This window comes from Notolepis coatsorum, assembly GCF_963971535.1.
Source record: "Notolepis coatsorum genome assembly, chromosome: 14".
Lineage (NCBI taxonomy): Eukaryota > Metazoa > Chordata > Actinopteri > Aulopiformes > Paralepididae > Notolepis > Notolepis coatsorum.
The window spans coordinates 36,566,884-36,590,787 of NC_140178.1; the positions used below are offsets into that span (position 1 = coordinate 36,566,884).

Sequence of the window (23,904 nt, forward strand, 5' to 3'; positions counted from 1 at the left end):
CCTGGAATGTTAAACGCTGCCACCGATTGACACCTTCGTCGTTGACACCTCGGCCAGCCGGCTGCAGCACAAGACACACACAATAGCCAGCAGCCTGCGCATATATTATATACATTTCAAGATTCCCATCATAACGATTTGGGTAAGGCATAGCCTCGCCTAGCCTATATATACCCGCCGCCTATGATGACTGTATATACGCAAAAGTAGCCTAGTTTTAAGTTAAAATATTATAAATGCCTTGAGGATGTCATTCTTTATATAGGCCTATCAATTGTTTTTAAGCTCAATAAACTCTGACCGGAATTGATCCCATTTGTGGTACGCTTCTTCGCTACATACAGAGGACTCTAAATACATTACCCGATTTCTTCTAAACAACAGCTAATCTCCTGCATTTTGTTTGAGTCGAAGTGAAACACCGGTCATGTAGGCTGGCTACTAAATAACACCGCTGACTAATAATAATAATAATGACTTGGATTTATATAGCGCTCTTCATGACACCCAGAGCGCTTCACAGAGTCCATTATTCGTTCATACACAGTCATACCGGTGGTGGTAAGCTACAATTGCAGCCAGAGCTGCCCTGAGGCAGACTCACGGAAGCGTGGCGAATAATCAACGCCTACGGCCCCTCCGACCACCACCAACATTCATTCACATGTATACACATTCATACGAGGCAAGTAGGTTACGTGTCTTGCCCAAGGACACAACGGCAGTGGGATGGACATGGGCTTGAGCGGGATTCGAACCACCAACCCTTCGATCATTGGACGACCCGCTCTACCCCTGAGCTAGGTTAGCGAACTCACACTTGTGGTGGTTGTAAGCATCATGTATCGGCACGGTACATGGTAACATTAGCTAGCTGGTACGTTCATCATCAAGTCAGACAAGACAGATATCAAATGAGAGGTAAGAAAATCAGACCCGCTTGTCACCTGTAGTGCATTTTTATGTTGTAACTGATAGATTACGCTGGTGAACTGTCCAGCTAAGCCGCTCTGATTCAGTAACTAACTTTAGTGGGAAAATATATGTATATATTTGAAAGAAGAAAAGAAAATCCACCCCAATGCTTAGGCTCAGCAGGGGGGCAAGTCAGGCCGGGTTTGTAACACGCTGGGGCTGCAGTGAAGTTGAAGTGAAGTTCAATTTAGACTGACGTGGGATATTTTTATGAATGATTCTCATGGCTTAGCTGTAAACCACCATACTTAATCTGGGGCTGAAATCTATATATAAATACAAATATCCTCATGGGGAAGGACACTCCAATGTTTACGTAAGTTTCCAGACACACAAAAAAATGCTTTCCTTGGATTTGTAGCTGGCAGACAGCCAGTTGTCCACCGAGATGTAGCCCGGGGGGCAACACTTTTCTGCCTGGTTCTGAACAGATACAGCTGTGGCTTCCACAACAAACAGGCGAGCTGGCTCGCTGACCCTGAGCCACACAACATATTACAGCTGGCAAAAGACGGCATGGAGGGAGTCTTTTGTAAATAGAACTATATAATGTAAATTTTGATAGAGCCTAGATTATACACACACAACTAGAAAAGTGTGCTCAGTAGAGCGCAAATCTCGAACAGGCAGCAGCCAGCTTAAGTGTAGGAGGAGGGGCAAACATAGACCAATGAAAGCAGATCTCCCTGAATTATTCCTATTACACTATGACACTAATAGACACTATTGCACTATTAAAAACGATTACGCTATTACACTATCACACAGTATTATTACACTAGCACACTATTACACTAGTACACTATTACACAATCACACGATGACACTATTATACACTATTAGTATTAAAGTATTACACAATTATATTAATACAATATTGGATGGAATAAACCTTTAAAATGATTTGGGTGGAATAAACCTGTAAAACGACTTGGGTGGGAAAAAGACCCTTTAACTATTTGGGTGGAATAAACCATTACAACTTTAAGATCATTGACACTTGACATGTCTCTATGACAAACAGTTCACAAGTTATGAAGGGGGGTGGGGCTTATTTCAATGGTCAATTATGGAAAATAATACAGGTGCCAGAGAGCTGATTACCAGCTAACCTGTGTAGTATCGCCCACTTGCGTTCAAAGGGTGTAACTTCATACTGAATATGTATTTCAATGATGGAAATAAATTGACGTTGACCTGTCTGAAAAATATTGGGAATTCAGGTCATTGGCCTACTGTCAGCATATGTACAATGTTTCATCCAAATCAGCCCTGTAGTTTGCAAGATATAGCTGTGGACAGACACACAGACAGACACGTGCACACGACCAAGAGATAAATATACACAGAGACCCAGCCATGGAAAAAATACCTAGGGCTAGATCCACAAAGAATGGATTGCACGGAGCAAGTTGCACCCTTACTTACAATTCATTATGAATTGAAAATGGGGGACCCTGATGTAAACAAGACAAAAGTCTTTCTCTGGTCTGCATCCCCTTAACAATTGTGTGTATTGAGCCGTACTGTATTGTACCCATTCTGCAATCTGTTAATAAAATGTTCATTCAATCAATCACAGTGCAGATTGATTGATTGAATGAAAGTTTTATTAACAGATTGCAGAATGAGTACAATACAATTCGATACTTTCTGCAGTACCGATACCAGCTGGCTTGCTCCCGCAAGTTGTTGACAGACAGACGCGCTGCCAGAGCACGCTTGCCCTTCCGCCTCCTCCTCCTTGTCTCTACTAGGAGGTGGTCCAGAGGGGGGGGGTCTCTACTGGGAGGTGGTCCAGAGGGGGGGGGTGGGGGGTCTCTACTAGGAGACTAGTGGTCACACACACACACACACACACACTGTGGAACAGTGTCTATCTGTCTGTCTGTCTGTCTCTCTGCTGTCTGTCTCTCCGGCTCTGCAGCTGGACCTTCTCAAATAAGCACGGAAAAGCTTTTAAGCTTATAGCTCCAATTTGGGTCCCAAATTGCGGTACAAATGAAGGAGGTGTCTCGGGTAGTGGACTCTAGTTAATATTATGTTCTCTCTGCAATTAGACTGCCCCTCATACATTCATTCATCCCTATCTGATGCTATCTCTGAAAACAGTTCCTGCGAGCGCAGTCAGTGCACCCGATAACGCTATATATATAAACCTGTATTCATTCGGAGAGAAAGACCTATTCCACATGCTATTTAGGGTTTGACAATAATTACACTAATATCGCTATTTCACAATGAACTATAATGAATTACGGGGGTCATACAGAACACATCAGTCAAGCTTATTTCCGCATTGAAACTAATGCATGCAACTGATCTATGCCGTCCGTCTGCAGTCCCCATATTCTACCACAGGGCGTCAGCTAAGCATGCTCTGGGCTGTGCGCAGACATACGCACAAAGTCAAGTTCATGTTCAAATTGATAAATCCCACACTTTGCTTAGAAATGGTCGTACGCATGGGTTAAGCACATATCCGTGCGTACGTCACGTTGATAAATGAGGGCCCAGGGCTCTTTGGTAGGGGAATTCACTGGTAGGGGGCCCATTGATGCTGAGACGCATACAAGTGGCCAGATGGTCTCCCTGCAGCCTTTTCCTCAGGTCAGTCTTTTACATTAAAGGGGAACTATTTTACTATTTCTTTCACTATTTGGGCACTTTTACACAATTCATGTGAGTCTATGGAACACCTCTGTAAGTTTTCTTTTTAAATGTTTATTCATTGTTTTGTATTTCTAATCAAGTACTCAAAAACAGCATTTTTCTACCTCAAGATCTTAAAGGCCCACTTGCAGGTTAAACCCTACTCTTCAATTATGGGTAGTTTACATCATTGGTATCTAATTTCATTATTATTATTTTTTTTCCCATTTGACCCCGGAAATTCCACTCAGAAAGGGTTAAAAATGTCCACGCACGAATAACATGTATGGAGCCAATCAAAAAGCGTATCAGACGCTATCAGTGCCGTGACGTCACTGCAGGTAACTTTCCCCTACATCTCATCCACTACAATGGAGTTAGACGAGTGCAGAAAGCTATTTCCTTGATCCAAATGGACGCCTTACAAGACGCAAATGGGTTTAATCGTCGGAGAGACTTTGATGGACCAGCTACAACTGCATTTTTGTTTGAAACAAGGTAGTTATAAGGTTTTTAATGTCGTAGAACTACATGTACCACTAGGCAGCCTGTTTTTCAGTACGGAGCCGCTATTGGTCTGTTAGGCTGTCGCCTGATCCCCGTCCGGGTCATAGTACCAAGCTGGCTATATGGCTCTGGCTAACGTTAACGTTACCCCGCTAACGTTAGCATTATGTCTACTGTCATGAACCATTTTAAATCGGGGCATGTAAAAGAGTTTGGGGAACGAGTAAAATGTGCAGGTCCTCTTCTCAGACCTGTGGGGCAAAGCACTGCACACGCATCATGCCGGCTACCAAGCTACACGTCACGGCATGTTGATATGATAGTAGCACTCGGTGCATCACAGTCACGAAAGGGGCTACCACGATAGCTAACTAACGTTAACGTTACAAGCCATTTTGGTTCTGGGTGATTTCAACAGCGCGCGTCTGAAAAAGGTGTTGCCGAATTTCTATCAGCATGTGACCTGTCCCACCAGAGGCGAGAACATATTAGACCATGTATACTCGCAATTTAAGAATGGGTACAAGTCACAAGTCCATTCGGTAAAAGCGATCACGCCGCCATCTTTCTTTTGCCAAAGTACAAACAAAGTCTCAAGCGAACGCCGGTGGTCTCGCGAGAGGTTAAGCGTTGGGCCGTGACGTCAGAGGAGTCACTCCAAGCTGCACTTGAATGCACAGACTGGAGTGTATTCCGTGATAACACAGCCAATATTAACGAATACACCGAAACGGTAATTGACTATGTCTGTACTCTGGTAGAAGAAACAATCCCCTCCACCAAAATTAAAATCTACCCAAATCAAAAGCCCTGGGTAGACAAATCCGTCCGTGAGGCTCTGAAAGTGCGCACATCAGCATACAACACCGGGCTGGTGACAGGCAACATGGAAGAACACAAGATGGCAAGATACAACGTCAGGAGAGCAGTAATAGAGGCAAAACGGCGTTACAGGGATAAAGTTGAACTTCAGTTTGAACAGGCTGACTCTAGAGGCATGTGGCAGGGCCTCAGAACAATGACAGACTACAAAGGCACCCCCCTCAAACTGAACAGTGACATCTCCTTAGCAAATGATCTCAATTCCTTCTATGCGAGGTTTGAGGCTGTGAATAACAACACCAGCCTACAAACCACGGAAATGGGGGGGGGGGGGGGGTCTGCTGATGGAGACTCAGTGTTCAGGGTAACAGAGCATGAGGTGAGACGGATCTTTAAAAAAGTGAATATCAGGAAGGCAGCAGGACCGGACGGCATCCCCGGCCGCGTCCTAAAAGTCTGTGCCGACCAACTGGCCCCGGTATTCACTGACATCTTCAACCTGTCCTTGGAACAGGCTGTCATCCCCACCTGTCTGAAGAAGTCCACCATCATCCCTGTACCCAAAAAATCTACGCCCGCTTGCCTCAACGACTACCGCCCTGTAGCCCTCACCTCCATAGCCATGAAGTGCTTTGAGAAGCTAGTGAAGGGCTACATCTGTTCCTCCCTCCCCATCAACCTGGACCCTCTGCAATTTGCATATCGCCCCAACAGGTCCACGGAGGACGCCATAGCCCATGTGCTGCACACAGCAGCATCACACCTGGACAAGAGGCAGGGGAACTATGTGAGAATGCTGTTCATCGACTACAGCTCAGCATTCAATACCATAGTCCCCTCCAAACTCATAGCCAAGCTCAGGGACCTGGGCTTGAACTATGACCTCTGCCAGTGGGTCTTGGACTTCCTGACGGGCAGACCCCAGGTGGTAAGAGCCGGCAACTGCACCTCCTCATCCATCACGCTCAACATAGGGGCCCCCCAGGGCTGTGTTCTGAGCCCCCTCCTCTACTCCCTGTACACACATGACTGCGTAGCACAGCGGAACAACAACACCATCATCAAATTTGCTGATGACACAGTAGTGGTGGGCCTGATCTCTGCCAACGACGAAAGGGCCTACCTGGAAGAGGTAGAGAACCTGTCACAGTGGTGTCAGGAGAACTGCCTCTCCCTGAACGTCAGCAAAACAAAAGAGATGATTGTGGACTTCAGGAGGTCGGGGGTCAAGGACTACAGCCCCCTCAGCATCGACGGGGCACCGGTTGAGAGAGTGAACAGTTTCAAGTACCTCGGAGCCCACATATCCGAGGACTTGACATGGACCACACACATTGACAGTGTTGTGAAGAAGGCACGACAACGCCTCTACTTCCTCAGGCGCCTAAGGAAGTTCCAAGTCAGTCAGAAGATCCTTAGGAACTTCTACTCATGTACAATAGAGAGCATCCTGACCGGCAACATCACCTCCTGGTTTGGGAATAGCACTGCACAAGACCGTAGCAGACTACAAAGAGTGACACGTTCAGCCGAACGCACAATTGGAGGGGGGCTTCCCACCCTCCAGAACATTTACAACAAGCGGTGCAAGGGGAAGGCTAAGAGAATTATTAAGGACTCGAGTGTTATAAGATTATGGTCTGTTCCTTTAAGAGGGAGGCACCCACGCATACAGGTCAGCTACGCAAGGAGCGAATAATGTGATGAGACAGTGTGTACACAGGAAGAACAACAGAAGCAGGTAGCTTGTTGTGAGATATGTAACGTTAGTCAACAGCATGATATGAAGAATATAATGGAAATAAATGCACAGTCCTGAAGATAACGGTTTCCAGTGGTTTATTGTCACCACCACACATCAAGAGGGAATTACCCCGGAGTCCAGACAGTACGTTAATAATTACGTGACTGTACATGACCACTTCGGCCCTAGAGTGAAGATAACACTCTCCTGTACTCTTACTAAGGTTCGAGTTAACACAGAAAAAGGTAACATTGGGGGCTCGAGTCCGGGATATGAAAAATCCTGATTTCATCAATGAGTTGTAAACTATGGGTATAGTTAGCTCATGCTAATAGACGCACGAGGCAATTTCGTCAGTCAATGAACTGAGTTGAGAAGATGACGGCCCATGGAAGTAACGTTGACGGGGAAATGACCAACTATGAAGAGCAAGTGATCAACTACTCTAACCCATTCATGTTAACCCCCACAACTACAACCATGTACTCTCAGTCTGATGTCGCTAACCTGAGACGTGAAATGAAGTACCAACATGGACAAAGCCTCAACCCGTTCATAACAGAGGATCAGCTGCCCCCTACTGGTGCAATGTCAAACCCATTTACTGCACGTAATAAGCCATTGATAATGGCCAGTGACAATTACCCACATGCTCATCTGTCGTTGTCAAGCACAAACCCCTTTGCTCATATGAATGATCAAAGTATGAGAGACAGTGGCATTGAAATGCAGCAAAGTCATTATGGAACTGAGCCTCCCCATATGAATATGTTGTATGGACAAATGCATTCAATGACCATAGGAGATGCAGCTACCCATAACATTAACCCCTGCATTGCTGCTAAACCAGCAGCCTTTATGGAGAGCACACCTATGAACAATGTGACAGTCTATTCCCCACATATTGAACCTGCAACCCTGCTTTCCACCCCTGTGACACCGGGTGTGTGTTCCCGTCAGGTGCAGCCAGAGGGCGCTGTACACCACAGGCAGAGTACACCGGTCCATGGAGGTAATGAAGCTGTGACTTATGGCTATGATCAGTCCCATCGCAGGCGAGCAGGCTTCCATCCAAGTGGCCGGCTGCCCCGGCGTGTGCAGTAGAACCTGTCTTCAGACAGCGAGGACGACAGTGTTCAGCGAGAGAGGATTCCTACACTACAACCGGGTCAGTATGATGGCACCACACCATGGAAGGACTTCTTGCAGCGCTTTGAGAGCTGTGCTGAGGCTAATCGCTGGTCAGAGAACACTATGGCTGTCCAGTTGAGGTTCTGTCTCATAGGTGCAGCAGGAGCAGTGGTCCACCGCAACCCAAGGTCAGCACGCTGGGACTACAGAGACATTGTTGAGGAGGTGGAGGTTGCTTATGGCCCATCATCAGAGTATGCAGTGGCTGTTGCCATCGAGTTAAGGCAACGAATCCGCCTGCCAGGTGAGGCACTACACATCTTGAGGGACGACATATATGAGAAAGTGTCTATTGCATACGCTGACCGTTCTGAAAAGGAGCAGGATGCAATCAGTGTTGAGGTGTTCACTAATGCTATGGGGGACGCCAACATTATTCAGAAGCTCCTAGAAGACCGACCTCGCACATTAGCCCAAGCTTACGACATTGCTCGTCGTTATGAAACTACCAGGAGAGCAGCTACCAGCGTTGCACAGCTCATGCAGACTGGAGCACGGAATGTAGCTGAGCGGAGAACCAGAATGGCTATGGTGCGCGATTATGCCCACTCTGATGAAGCTGAGGGAAATAATGGTGCAGCACCAGCACCCACAAAGCAGAACCAGAACCACCCCGCGCAATACAAACAAAGGAGACAAAAAGATACAAATTGGGATAGCATCCGCTGTCACAACTGCTCGGGTATTGGACACATGTGGCGTAATTGCCACTCTCTAACAAACCCAACTAAGCTGCAGGCGGACACAGTTTTGAATGTCTCCAAAAACCAAAATGCACGCAGAGGGTCCAGTGGTAAAGGTGAGAGCCCAGAAATGTGTATCCACCTGCTGATGTATGACATGGAGATTTGTGCCATCTTAGACTCTGGGGCAGGGAGAAATGTGCTGCCTTTGCGATACTATAATTCTATCCACCCGGAGGTCAGACCACCTATCCAGCCATCAACTGTACAGTCCCTGCATGGCATTGGTCCTGGGAATGTCCCTGCTTTGGGTGAAGTTCACTTACCTGTTCAGATTGGCAGCCAGACTGTGGGTGTAGATTTCATACTTGCCGACCTGCCAGGCAGTGCTGAGGCCATCCTGGGCCATCCATTCTTAGAGCAGTCAAGAGCACATCTGGACTTTGGCAACCGAAAGATTGTGTTGTTCGGTGAACAAATACAATACTTCCATCCGGACAACAGGCCGAGAGCACATGCAGTAAGAGTAGCTCGCACCACAGTTCTAGCACCAGGACGTGAGTACATTATACCGGGAAATGCTCATTTCCGGACCCCTGTGAAAGGAGAGGTGATGCTATGCCCTACAAAAGGCTTTGTTGAGAAGCACCGATTGCTGGTGGCCCGGGTCTTAGTAGGAGCCCAGCCCAGTAAGAGTATACCAATCAGAGTATTTAACCCAGGAACCACTGATGTTACCATCAAGAAAGGAGCTGTAGCAGGGTTTCTCCAGTCTGTTGAGATAATGGAGCCCCCTACCATCATCACTGAATCCCAACAGTCCGACCGTGCCTTCCCCACCGTGCCAGAACATCTCACCACTCTGTACGCCCAGAGTTCCATTGAGCTAACTACCGGGGAAAAGTGCAGTCTAGCGAAGCTCCTGCAAGACTACGGCGACATCTTCTCTACAGGACCCACTGACCTAGGCCGTACTAACCTAGTGCAACATGACATTCAAACCCTGCCAGGTGCCCCAGTGAAACAACACCCCCGCCGCATGGCCCAGGAAAAACAACTGAATGCTGACCAGCAGATACAGCAGAGCCTCGAGACTGGACTCGCCCGTAACAGCCACAGCAGTTGGGCCGCGCCCATTGTCATGGTACGCAAAAAGGACGATACTTATCGTCTCTGTGTGGACTACAGGGCTTTGAATGACTGTACCATTAAAGATGCGTACCCATTACCTCGTATTCAAGATACTCTGGACACCTTATCCAGCGCCAAATGGTTCAGCACTCTGGACCTTGCATCTGGCTATTGGCAGGTGGAACTAACCCCCAGAGCATGCAAGGCCTCAGCATTCTGCAGCAGGAAGGGGCTCTTTGAGTGGAATGTCATGCCGTTTGGGCTATGTAACGCCCCAGCAACGTTTCAACGTCTAATGGACCGCGTCCTTGCTGGCATGCAATGGGAGACCTGCTTAGTATACTTAGATGACATCATTACACTGGGAAAAGATGTACCAGAAATGCTGCAGCGGCTATCCCAGGTGTTTGACCGACTGCGCCAAGCCAAGTTGAAATTGAAACCAGCAAAGTGTTGCCTGTTCCAACGGCAAGTAGCCTACCTCGGGCACATCGTCTCCGAGCAGGGGGTCGCTACCGACTCACAGAAAGTCCAGAAAGTCAGAGAGTGGCCTACACCATCCGACGTCAGTGAGGTCCGCCAGTTTGTAGGCCTCGCGTCATACTACAGACGTTTTGTAAAAGACTTTGCTGCTGTCGCTCAACCTCTACATGCCCTGACCAAAAAGTATGCCCGTTTCCACTGGACACAGGAATGCCAGGAGGCATTTGATAAACTAAAGCAACTACTTACCACTGCACCTGTCCTTGGCTACCCCCTTGATACCGGGGACCTCATTCTAGACACAGATGCTTGTGACACTGGAATCGGAGCTGTCCTTTCTCAGATGCAGGACGGTGAGGAGCGTGTGCTGGCATATGGCAGTAGAAGACTCTCCCAGACTGAACAAAACTACTGTACCACACGGAGGGAGTTGCTAGCCGTGGTGGAATTCACATCACACTTCCGCCAGTACCTGCTGGGAAGATCTTTCACCATCCGCACGGATCATAGTAGCCTCCGCTGGCTAATACGGATGAAGGAGCCTGAGGGACAGTTAGCCAGATGGCTTGAGAAGCTTGGTGAATACAACTTCAAGGTGATCCCCTGATGAATTGAAAATGGGGGACCCTGGTGGAAACAAGACGAAAGTCTTTCTCTGGTCTGCATCCCCTTAACAATTGTGTGTATTGAGCTGTACTGTATTGTACCCATTCTGCAATCTGTTAATAAAGTTTTCAATCAATCAATCAATCCATCGCCCAGGACGGCAGCACTGCAATGCCGATGTTCTGTCTAGAAGGCCTTGTCGTCAGTTCTGCCCTTGCAAAGTGCCAGACCCGTTGTTGAACATGGAAAAGTCAAGACATCAGGCTGTGCAGTGTGACCTGGGCGGTAGTGTGACAGCAGGAACTACTGAAGCTCATCCCATAGAGTTGAGCTTAGTGGGGGTAGTGGACTCCCCATCCCCTGGAATGGGAAGCACAGGTGTGGAGGACTTAAGGTCTGATGGAAATTCACAAACTGAAGAAAGGATTCTTCTCACAGAGACTACAGAGGCGCAATTATTCCACGGTTGGACCGTTGAGCAGCTGAGGGAGGCTCAGATAGCTGACCCTGATATCACTCCCATCAGGAAAGCGCTGGAACAGGGAACAGAACGTCCCTCATGGGCGGAGATCTCACCTCATAGCCCGGCCACCAAAACATATTGGAGTCAGTGGAAAAGACTGTATTTCAAAGAAGGTATTCTGGTGCGACGCTTCTATTGTGCAGAGGAAACCATATTCTACCCTCAGATAATACTACCTCGTATGTACCAGTCAGATGTCCTGAGACAAATGCATGATGGTCCTGTGGGGGGTCACTTTGGAGTGGATCGGACTCTCACCCGTCTGCAGACAAGATACTACTGGTATCGTATGAGAGAAGATGTCACGCTGTGGTGCCGCACATGCGCTAGCTGTGCTGCCAGAGCCAGGCCCTCTAAGACACCCCAGGCCCCCATGGGCACTGTCCGCGTTGGAGCACCTATGGAGCGAGTGGCTCTGGATATAATGGGCCCCCTCAACGAGACTGATCGTCATAGTCGCTATGTGTTAGTAGTTCAAGACTACTTCAGCAAATGGGTGGAAGCCTATCCCCTACCAGATGAGCAGGCTGTAACTGTCGCTGAAGTATTCACCTCTGAATGGGTATGTCGTTTTGGAGCACCTCAGACTTTGCACAGTGACAAGGGCACCAATTTTGAATCACAAGTGTTTCAGAAAATGTGTGAACTACTTGGAATAGAGAAGACGCGCACCACTTCTTTCAGGCCACAGTCTGATGGGCAGGTTGAACGTTTCAATGCCACTCTGCAAAATATCTTAGCCACAACAGCTGAACGCTGCCACTGGGATTGGGATATCATGATTCCCTATGCTGTAATGGCCTATAGGGCAACAAAGCACAGCTCCACTGGGTTTACCCCCAACATGATGTTGTTTGGGCGGGAAGTGACTGAGCCAATTGACCTGGTGGCTGGTCTGCCACCCGGCCATGAAAGTGCCCAGACTCCTCCACAGTATGTCACTCAGCTCCGTGAAAGGCTGGAGCTTGCTCACCAGATCGCCAGAGATGCCCTAGGTCAGTCTGTGGAACGGGCCAAAAAGCAATATGACAAGAACGTTTGCCGCACTCTGTACCACACAGGTGATGCTGTCTGGCACCTAGTAAAAGGCACCAAGAGAGTAAGAGATAAGGTGAGGAAATTCTTGCCATCATACGAGGGGCCATACTTTGTCCTAGGCCAACTGGACGACTTGGTGTACCGCATCAAAAAGGGGCCTAAGGCAAAAGTCAAAGTAGTGCACCATGACAAACTCAAACCATACCACTCCCGTACCCTGTTGGATAATGTCTGGGTCATCGAACAAGCACAAGTCTGGAACCCTGCTGAGGTTCTACCACCCATTCCAGATACCAGCCTCATCGACTCTGATCTGTTCCTGGCTAATCTGTTTCCGGATACGGCGGCGGGGAGTGATAGTGGACAGGAAGCAGAGTCATCTACAGACATTCCCTTGAGCCCTGTTGCTTTCCCCTCTTCGCCACACACAGCCCAAGTCTCCTCGAGTACAGAGGAGGTTCATGCTAGTGGGGGTAGTGCAGTGCAACGTACTCAAAAAGCAACGGTTATGGACTCCACTCAGTGCCAAACATCCAGGGGCAGGTCTAGCAGGACCAGGAGACCTCCAGATAAATATGGAGAGTGGGTGACTTACTAAAAAAAAAAATGGTTATATTACTCCTGTTTAAAGAAAAAAATAGTTGAAAGGAGTTTGTTGTTTGAAAGACTTTGTATTGTTTTGGTTAAAGAAAAACACTTGAGGCACTGTGGCATCATGAGTAAGTTTACTTTGGTGGTGATCTTGTTTACGGTGAGAAAAGTGAGACCATACAATTATTTTGGGGTGAACAGGTGAAGCAGGTGTTTTACTCAGTTAGAAGCTAGAGAGGATACTGGGAGGTTGCCTTTAATATTGAGTTAGAGCTGTGGTTATATTGGGGCTGTATTCGTTGCGTTGTAGGTGTGTTTCATGCTTCTTTTTCAGAGTGTGTTGGAACCTCAGAAGCACTGAAAGGAGGTGGACTGTTTAAATTCCTAACACTGCACTACCTTCCACAATTTCACCCTGTTCTCAAGGGAAACAACTATCTTAAGGATTATAATGGACTGTTTCCTATGGACTGTTTCTTATGGACTGTTACTCCGTCAAGGGGAGATGTTCTTGGGCATTGTGACCCTAAAGGACTCCAGAGACTCAAGGGGTGTTCAAAAAGAAAAAAGTCTATGTAATCTGTTTAGGATATTTTGTGTGTAGTCATAGGGGTGCTGGAATGTTATTATATTTAATTGTTAATTGCCATCCAGAGTGGGGGTAGTGTTATAAGATTATGGTCTGTTCCTTTAAGAGGGAGGCACCCACGCATACAGGTCAGCTACGCAAGGAGCGAATAATGTGATGAGACAGTGTGTACACAGGAAGAACAACAGAAGCAGGTAGCTTGTTGTGAGATATGTAACGTTAGTCAACAGCATGATATGAAGAATATAATGGAAATAAATGCACAGTCCTGAAGATAACGGTTTCCAGTGGTTTATTGTCACCACCACACATCAAGAGGGAATTACCCCGGAGTCCGGACAGTACGTTAATAATTACGTGACTGTACATGACCACTTCGGCCCTAGAGTGAAGATAACACTCTCCTGTACTCTTACTAAGGTTCGAGTTAACACAGAAAAAGGTAACATGCCACCCGAACAACTGCCTCTTTGAACTGCTGCGGTCAGGCAAGCGATACCGGAGTCTTAAGGCGAGCACAGAAAGACTCAGAAGAAGCTTCTATCCTCAGGCCATCAGGCTGCTAAACGAACAATAAACACTATGCAACAACCATCAAATGCACACAGCACACACACCCACACGCACACACTCACTCAAACAAACAACACACTGCAGCACCCACTCTCCACACTTTAGATCACACAAACACACTTTACACTTTATATTTATTGATAAAAAGGATTTGCACTACAACTCGTACACCTACTGTGAATTGTACCTAAATTGCACCTTGTCCCATTTCTGCCTTGCACTATATAGTATTGTATATTAGTACACTGCACAGTATTGTATATTGTATGGTAACTACGTCTATTCTGCATCGAACATTGTACATATGTCTAAACTGAACACTGTGACCTCATTTTTTACTTCTAATTTTACTATGTTATTTTATTTCATACTTATCTTGTCTTGCACAGTCTCTGGAGCGTAACAGTAAGAAGCATTTTGTATAAAAGTATTCTGTACTTCTGTATGACAAATATTAAAGAAACTTGAACTTGAGCTCAAACACCTTATAACTACTACTAATGTCGTGTCTATAAGTTCCCTGGCAGAATACTTTGTTTGTGAGGACAAAGGTATACAAAGAGGAGAGAACCATTTTAAATCGGGGCATGTTAGGAGTTTCGGGAATGCTGGCTAGCAAGCTAGCTAACTTAGCTACTAACGTTATATACACAATATGTACAACGACACAATGATTTACATTATTACAAATATGGTAACGTGGTTGTGGCTTTTACAAATAGTGGTTAGCTTTAGAGATAAATGGCTATGATCACGGAGCACTAGTGTTAGGTTAAACAGATAGCCACAGATTCCTCGGCTAGTAATAACAAGAAGGCTCTGCTTCCTGCCTGTGATTCTCAGAGCCCCTGCTGCCCTGTACCTTGTGTGACGTTATCATTAAGATGACACACGCACGTTATGAACCATGGATTAAAATAACAACAAGTGGTTGTTGTTGGGCGGACAAACTGTTTGATAAAACGCTAAAACTGGGTACATTTTTTTCCCCTCTTCATGAAAGTCACCGTTGGCCTAGTCACATTGTTTATTGAACAAAAATACAACATGCAAGTGGGCCTTTAAGCCGTTTTGAGGCTGGGCTCCAGCCACTGTGTGGCCTGGTGCCAACTGCCACATCAACTGCGACATTATTATGCAGCTGAGAAATCTCTGACATCACAGATATGCACATTTTCAGATGACTCAGTTCAGTGAGGGTGAATATTGTGAGAGGAGAATTGGAAGAATGCGCCAATATGAGAATTAGAGACATAGATCCTATTAATATAAGTCCACATAGCTAGGAAACAATGCTAAACACTGAAAAAGGCCATTTATAAGATAGTTCCCCTTTAAGCACCCCCCACAGCCCAAATGAAATGATAAAAAAAATTATAATGATAAAGAAATTTTATTAATTAATTTTTTTATAATTATTTTTTTAATAGTCTAGTTCATAGCAGCGGCCACTGCTGAATACGCCGCTGCTGAATGCATATAAGGGAAACACTGGTGCATGTGTGAGTGTGAGTGTGAGCGGCTCGAGTCGCGCAAGTGTGTAACTAACAGCCCCGCTCCTCGGGCAGACGGAGAGAGACCGAGGGAGGAGAGATATAGAAAACGGCCAACAAGATTAGTTCGAGACGTTTAAATTCCTCGGAAAAAAGGAGTGAAATGCGAATGAAAGGGTTGAAATCAGTACTCGAAAGGGTGCCCCCAAATATTTCCGCACAGGCTATTTTTTTGGCGCAATATGCGACGCCCTCATCGCACTGTACAGCCCTGAATGGAAAGTTCCAAAAGTTTTCCTTTTTACAAATCAAACTCTTCAATAACATAGTGAATCCACTCAGACATGGTCAAAACAAGATTTCCAGATGGTAACGTAATCTGAATGAGTATAACTTGCTTGACTCTACATACCGCGGTGTGTTTTAGAGCAGAGGTCCTGCTCGTCCCCCTGGAGCCTCCACTTGAGCCCCTCTTCCGGGGGCTTGACCGAGGAGTCGTCCACAGTGGCGTTAGTTGCGGCTGGAAGTGAAGGCGAGGGCAGGTATCCGTTGAGGCTCTCTAGCACCTGACCACAGTACCAGGTCCAGCGCACTCTGGGCGGCTCGCGGTCACAGGTGTACACACTTAATGGAGACGTCGTCTCCCCCCTGGAGGTGATGTTGCCCGTGGTCAGACCCAGGCACAGCGAGGAGCCCAGGTTGAAGAGCCGACCCCGGGTCACCCATTTCCAGCGCTGGGCGTCTCCCTCGCAGGAGGCTGAAAGGATGAGGGAGTGATCCCGCACCCCCAGGCAGCCCCGGGCCCCCTCGTGATAGAAGGCAAACACGTCAGAGTCCAATGGCTCTGTGCGGGGAGAGGGGAAACAACAGCATCAGTCAATAACTCTATTACCAACAGGATTCCATATTAGCTGCTAATGTGGGGAGAGAGCAGGCCAGGGACCAAATCAATACCAGCATTAATTGATTTATTGTGGGGTTGATGCTGGCTTATCAGTTGGATTTAGGGCCTCTGATAAGCGGAAGCCCCTGTGGTAACAGTGATACAATGTTATTTATTTCCACTAACACCCTTCCCTAAATTGAGAACAAGAAAACGTGAGCAGTCAGCCTCTACTGGAAAACCTTTAGCAGCCGGAGTAAAAACACTAAGGTATTCTGTCTAGACAGGTGTTAATTGTAGGGGTAGGTGGAAATCAAATCTGAAAATAGTTTCACTTGTTTATTCATGTGGCCATTAACACACGGTTTGCTTTAGCAATCATAGTAGAATCATTCCCCTGCGCGCTGAAAGATGTTGTGGACCGAATTCCGGCAGTTTGACCTGAAATGGCCCTCCCTCCGCTGCCATGGAGTTTGTGGTCTGTGTGTGAGCAGGGTTTGGCAGTGGGGGGCCAGCACCAGTGTTTTTGGGGGGGGGGGGGGGGGGGGGGGGAAACAGGAGTATCTTTATTGTAAGAAATTGTTGACAAGAGTCTCTGGTAAGGCCGTCTAGGCTAAAGCACTTTGTATAATACAGTAGAATATTTTAAACTCCTGCTGACCCAGGGACCTTATAGTTCAGGTTTCACTCTGCAAGCACTGTTGTGTTGTTTCATTTGGCAGACAGACACCACCACCACACAAACATCTTGCAGTAGGATTCTCTACGGAACTATCGCTGCCTGCGTGATGGTACCCACACAACCATAGCGCTTCACTTTTTACCCACCTCGACCGCGGCGTATGTTAATATGTATCCGACGTATGAAACGTTTATAAAATGATGAGTGGGAGAAAAACCCTGGAGCTATGAGCCTACAGAATACTGGCGACGTTCCAGCAGCGACGAGTGGAATGTCGGGAACAAAACCCAACACCCTTTCCAACACCCTTCTTCCCAAAAACTGTGTGGTTTTCTCTCTCATCCCCGTGGCCCATTTCTCCTCGCTTTGCTTTATGTCAGGCAGGAGATCAGGGAAGTTAGACGTCTGACATTATGGGCGTGAATATGCTGTTGTGTGGGTGGTGAGTGTGTGTATGTGTGTGTGTATAGGTTTGTGTGTTGTTTGACTCTGCTTGTGTGTGAAAGAAAGAGAGAGAGAGAGAGAGAGAGAGAGAGAGAGAGAGAGAGAGAGAGAGAGAGAGAGAGAGAGAGAGAGAGAGAGAGAGAGAGAGAGAGAGAGAGAGAGAGAGAGAGAGAGGGTGGGAGATGAAGGAAGACAAGCAGGGGAGTGCAGCTGTGACTCTAAATTGAGGTGCTGTTAAAAGTGGAGGGGGGGGGAGAGAGAAAAGCCCCAAAACAAACAGAAGCCGACCAGAGGAGAGGAGCGGAGAGAGACCCTCAGCATTCCTCCTCTGCAGGCTCCCACCAGGGGCCAGGAAGTGTGGAAGGTGGGAAAACTCCCGGGGAACGTCAGTCGAAACTTTGGTCCACACTGGCCATGGGTTGGAACTGGAATCTAGCCGTCTTTTTAGTCGGCTCTGACTTTAAAACCACCCAGTCGCTTTTACAGACGGTGAGAAAACGAGGTCTCTTTCTCTGGAGGAGGAGCCCTACAAACTAAGTCCCTGTAATCTTGAGTAGACGATCGCTACACACAAACACACACACACACACACACACACACAGAGACACACACACACACAGAGACACACACACACAAACCCACACACACACACACACACACAGCACTCTTTTTGCCCTGGAGTTCTGTGGTCTGGGTTCAGGAACCAATGTCAGCTTGAGGGCCAGTAGTCCTCCACGGTCTGAAAATGTAGTTACAAAATAACAATGGGCTAAGTGGCTGGGAGGAATCCTGAGCTCCCATTGGCAGCTCTTTGTACAGTGTAATCAGATATAATTACAGCGCCATCATACGCAGCCTCCCATTTCATTGTAGCACCCTGTCGTTAGGTGGGGGGGGGGGGGGGGGGGGGGGGCGTGGACCTGCGACTGTGATGCAATCAAGGTTCAAATCAGAAGACCCTCTTGGAAAGTCGTTAAATGCCGTCACTGAGGTAAAACTCCCCCACTAGGAGACACTGTGCCAGGCTGCGAGTGACAGACAAGCCTCTCAGAAGGCTTTAAGCTGTAACAAGACTCTCGTCTGTGAGCCAACGATTCCACTCATTTTAAGTAACATAATCCAGAACCGACTGAGATTCAAAACTGCTTGTGAGGACCTGTTTCTTTGGAAACTTATAGTCTGTTGTATCAATCAGGTAAAGTGTTCAGAGGTTGAAGAGTGCATTAATACATTGATGAATAAAGCTCAAGAGAGGGTGTAATCCAGGTGTCCTGATTAATGGACAAACGCCAAATGGCTCAATGTTAGAAATGTTGTGAAAAGTCGTTTTCTTTCTTAGATTTCTTAAAATGTAGGCCTACATACGATATAAAATACTGACAGAGCAACATGGTTCTCCCTAAAGGGAATGTAGCCTGCTATGTAATTACTGAGTCTAGTATTAAGTTTGCCACAAAATATAATTTTCTTTTTGGATTTTTTTTTATCTAACAGACTTTACTTGTAATTGCTTCATATTTGAGGGGATAATTTAGGGATCATTCAGGGATAATTTATGGATCATTCAGGGATAATTTAGGGATCATTCAAGGATAATTTAGGGATCATTCAGGGGTCATTTAGGGATCAATCAGGGATAATTTAGGGATGATTATGGGATGATTTGGGGATGATTTAGAGATGATTCAGGGATCATTTAGGAATCATTCAGGGATCATTTAGGGATCACTCAGAGATAATTTGAGGATGCAGTGATGCCACTTTTCCACTCCCAATACTGATTCCAAGTACTAAAACTAAACCTTCAGGATTTTAGTATCTGGGAAATTCTGTGATACCGATACGCTGTTTTAGTCTGGTATCGGACCTATCCAATGGACCTCTCTCAAACCCTGCCCTCTTGTCTTGATCCTCTAATCACAACTGTTGCTTCCGAGGGATCAAGACAAGAGGGCGGGGTTTGAGATTTAAGGTAAATTACAGTATCAGCATCTGTGCATCCTTACTACAATTACTTAATGCTGGCTTTGGCCACGGTATAACCTAGGGCTGACCTTCGATTTTTTTTTTGGAATTCGAAGCTTCGGGGCCGAGATTCGATTTTAATTCGAAGCTTCAAAATAATTTTTTCGTTTTTTTAGAATCGCATTTTTTTCTTCATATTCGAATCCCATGCCCATCGAACGAAGCTTCGAAGCTTCGAAGTATTTAAGACAGCCCGCTACTTGGCGGTTATTAAGTTAAAGTTATTAAGCAGACTGATGTCATTTTGGCTTTTGTCACAACAAGAATCGCAAGAACCACTTCAAAGGGCATTGTTCCTCTGTGGATGTAGAAAGTTCTGTTTATAACCTGTTTATAACCCAGAATCAACCCAGTCTCAAGGTGAATTCACCGCCTCTACAGTAGGAGAATTACTTTCGCATGAGTTCGGTGTCAATGTGGTAATAATGTGACATTTAGACCTGGCAAATGGCAACCATCTTCCACCCACTGGTCAGTCAACAGGGATATGACTGGATGTTTGATCTCGACCCACTCCGAGTTTATCTTTTTTTTGTACCTTTATTTAGCCAGATAAAACATTAAGAACAGGTTTTTTCATCTGATACAGAGTGAAAACATTCCAGATTATTTAACTTTAAACCATTGAGCCCCCTGTGAAAGTGAAGCCACAACAGCTCCCCCGCAGTGACGGTATCCACTATCCATCCTCCTCAAGCCTCCAACACGTTACCCCTGTCACCCTTTTCACAGACTAGAAAGCCAGTTTCCTGCCGAAGAGAGAGCCTTAAACTTGCGGCCAAGAACAACCTGCGAAAGGAGCCAAAGGAGGCTGAGCTAAAGGGACAGGGCTTGAGGACAGGGTTCAGAGAACCTCCGTGGACAGAAACATTCAGTTCACCTAAGAATCTAAGATGGCCTCCAAAGAACGTTAATAGTGTTGAATGGGGCTCAGGAAGTTGGAACACAACTACTGCTGGAGTGTTTGGATGGTAGAAACTGAATTGACCTATTTCAATTCTCAAACCTGCCCTCTTTTCTTGATCCTCCAAACACAACTGTTGCTTCGTCCAGGGGAAGCAACAGTTGTTATTGGGGGATTGGGGTTTGAGATAGGTCAATTCAATGTAATTTGGTTAACACTTTCAGTGCCGGCCTCCGTTTCCTATTTACCCTGTTGAATGCCGCCACCCACTTCAATGATAGAGCTCTCATATTTGCGAACGCATAAACTATATCTTAAATTATGGCTATGTGTCTAATATGGCCGTCGCTTATCAATGACTTGTTTGCAGTCAACATTGCCAAAACGGATTGTTTTTTAATCGGTTAATTTCCGTTTTATACCATTTTGAAAAACGCTTGTTTCTTGAAACTTCCAGAAGATTTCAGAAGATTCTGTGATAATCGCCCTTTACTGGAATACACTGGAATACACAAAACACGTTGTCATTTTTCGGCCTATTTATTAATCGTTTTCAAATACTGGTAAATGAACTAACGAATTATGCCGGTCACTTCTGTTATGACGGGCCACTTCAGGGAGGGCTAGCTGATGGTGCTTGACAACAGTGTTGAACACTCACATTAAGACCAGAGAGCTAGACTGAAGGCTTTTCCTTCGCCCCTTTTCTTATTTTGACAGATGTTTGAGATGAAAGCGTCCTTTAACTAGTCACTGTTGTAAAAAACCACAACCAACAAATAGGCAGGACATTCCAGTCTGTTGTATTTGTTTGTTTCATTTCTGTTCTATGGTGGCCTTGCCTCTGAGGCAGGCAACCAGATATGCCAGTTGGTTTGTTTCACCTCATTTCAGTTGCTGGGAGGACGGGTGACGGTGGACAGGGTTGCTGAGAGGACAGCGTGTTTGCATTTTGCAAACACAGACAAGAGACGGACAGTTTGGATAACGGGCCTGATCACTGGAGGGACTACAGTACACTAACTCACTCTGGAGAGAGAGAGAGAGAGAGAGAGAGAGAGAGAGAGAGAGAGAGAGAGAGAGAGAGAGAGAGAGAGAGAGAGAGAGAGTAAGAGAGGGAGAGGGGGGGAGAGAAGGAGAGAGGGGAGAGAGACAGAGAGAAAGGGAGAGAGAGGGAGAGAAGGAGAGAGAAAGAGTGAGAGAAGGAGAGAGAGAGAGGGAGAGAAAGAGAGAGAGGGGGAGGACTATAACGGCACACTGTCAACCATAGTGTGACTCCACAATGTAATGATGTAATGATAGACTTCATGATTCACTGTAATTAATTGCAGGCTGTGATTTTTTGGTTAATCTTAAAATGATGAAACTTAAACTCAGTTACATCCCGATTAGTTGTTAGCACACATTGTAAGAATTCAAATTATTATTGTAATATAATAGTGCAGTGAAATCAGCATGTCTGATCATGAACACTCTAAATCTGACATGTCATAGCCATGTCTATGAGATCATACACCTCAAAGGACTTAATACTTGTGACTTTGTTTGATCTTTTACATCTAAATTATCTTTATGTTATAGTTGTCAAGATTCTCTCTGACACTATATAGCCTACACATTGGTGTGCAGACATCACACATTATAGGGGCAAAGAAACGCTCTTCTCTCAGTTCTGTCTAGGTCATGAACACATGTCCTTACGATAATATTCTTATTATGGTGTATTTTCTTGAGAAAATAAGCTGCATTTCTTTAAACGTACAGTAGTCGACCCCATACCGTTTGATAAAATGCGACCTCTTAAGTCCAGTGATGATCCCCACAACTTCAGCGTCACCAGAGTTCGTTAATAGTTATACCATGGTCTTTATGATTTAGAGTAGACACCTTGTCAGACAAATGAAGGTGATCCACATCCTTTTAATTTCGCAGTGCCGCTGGCGTTCCTCCTGACCCAGTTTCTGTGCAGACTTTTCGCGAAAGGGGGAAAAATAGGGGGGAGTCTGTCCCCTTACTTAACCCATATTTTATAACGCACTTCAGTTCATTCGCATCACTGTTATTATTGGCGACATAGTAAACAACAGATCGGCACCATGCAATGTCCAATTGGACCATCGAACTGTTTGAACCTACAACGGGATCGGGATGTAAAGGTCACCTATGCCCGCGGGGTGCCATCATGCAGCGTGCCAGTTTACCGATGCGAAGTGGGCTAAATTCATCAGACACTAGTAAAAACGAGTAACGTTATCATAAAAAATACTTTTGAGAAACTTCAAATAAACTTAGAATAACAACTTTTCTGTAGAACACAATAGAAAAATAAGCCCGTAGAGACCCTTCCCCCTCCTCTCTACACATCTGGTTCCACTCAGGATTCGGACGTTCGTTCGTGGCAGAATATAATATAGGCGACCGAGCATCAAACTCAATGCGCGTAAAAATAGCCCACAGCATCACGTTGCCAAATATGATTCAAAGGGTAGCCGTTAACAAAAAGCATACATTGAACACACGAGTAGCAGTTTACAGTTTTCGGGTTTATATGAATGAAAAATAATCGGTGCCTACCTGAAACGCTTCTCTTAAGTTCCAGACTAAAGATGAATAAATATAAAGTGCATTTGTAAAAATGTTGGCAATTTTTCCATGTTCTCCTTGAATCCTTGTTTCGGTGACGGTCGTTGTTTTGCATGCTCACACGACTCCAACTGGAGAGAAAAAACTGTAAACTGGAGCAACTGGCGGTGGGCTTTCTTTATTTCCAGGACGGATAACTGCAGCAGTGAGCGTGCAGGACGAGCGAGGAGACCGCTGGAGTGAAGACTGAAGACCACTAGAGTGGAGACCGCTGGAGTGAAGACCGCTGGAGTGGAGACCGCTGGAGTGGAGAGTTTGGAGACCACTAGAGTGGAGACCGCTCCGTGTCTGTTCGGTGCGTCAGATCAATGCTCCATGAATGGAGTAGCCGCTGCGTCATTACCAGCGCGTCAGTGTTTATAGGCAACGATGTAACTTTTGATTACTTTAAAAACATCTGCTATAATGTAAACCATGTGCATAGACGTACTGATGCAACCCATGGCAGAAACCTAGAGTCAGTATGGACTTAAGACTTTAGGCCTCATTTAATTTCAAAATTGCGAGAGTAACACCCCTGCACAAAAAGGGCAGCAAATACCTCCATCTCGAAAGTCATGGAAAAAATAGTATACGAACAGGTTGAAAAGTACCTCGCGGGAAAAAATCTAATCTACGAATTCCAATCTGGCTTCAGAACATCCCACTCCACTGACACATGCCTTCTCTATTTAAACGACCACATCAAACAAGAGGTGGACGTGGGCAAATACTGCGGCATG

The 23,904-nt window shown here is 46.0% G+C and overlaps 1 protein-coding gene across 1 annotated transcript in view; it reads right to left on the bottom strand.

Moving 5' to 3' along the window:
* The window catches only part of mrc2 (mannose receptor, C-type 2), a 100,616-nt gene extending 77,130 nt beyond the window's left edge, over nt 1-23,486 (bottom strand). The window contains exons 1-2 of the mRNA XM_084328945.1: nt 23,114-23,486; nt 16,014-16,445 (exon numbers count right to left, since the gene is read on the bottom strand). Coding sequence (XP_084185071.1) covers nt 16,014-16,445; nt 23,114-23,237 — 556 coding nt within the window. The 5' untranslated portion in view covers nt 23,238-23,486. The remainder of the gene's footprint in view (nt 1-16,013; nt 16,446-23,113) is intronic.
* Nucleotides 23,487-23,904: the final 418 nt, after the last annotated feature.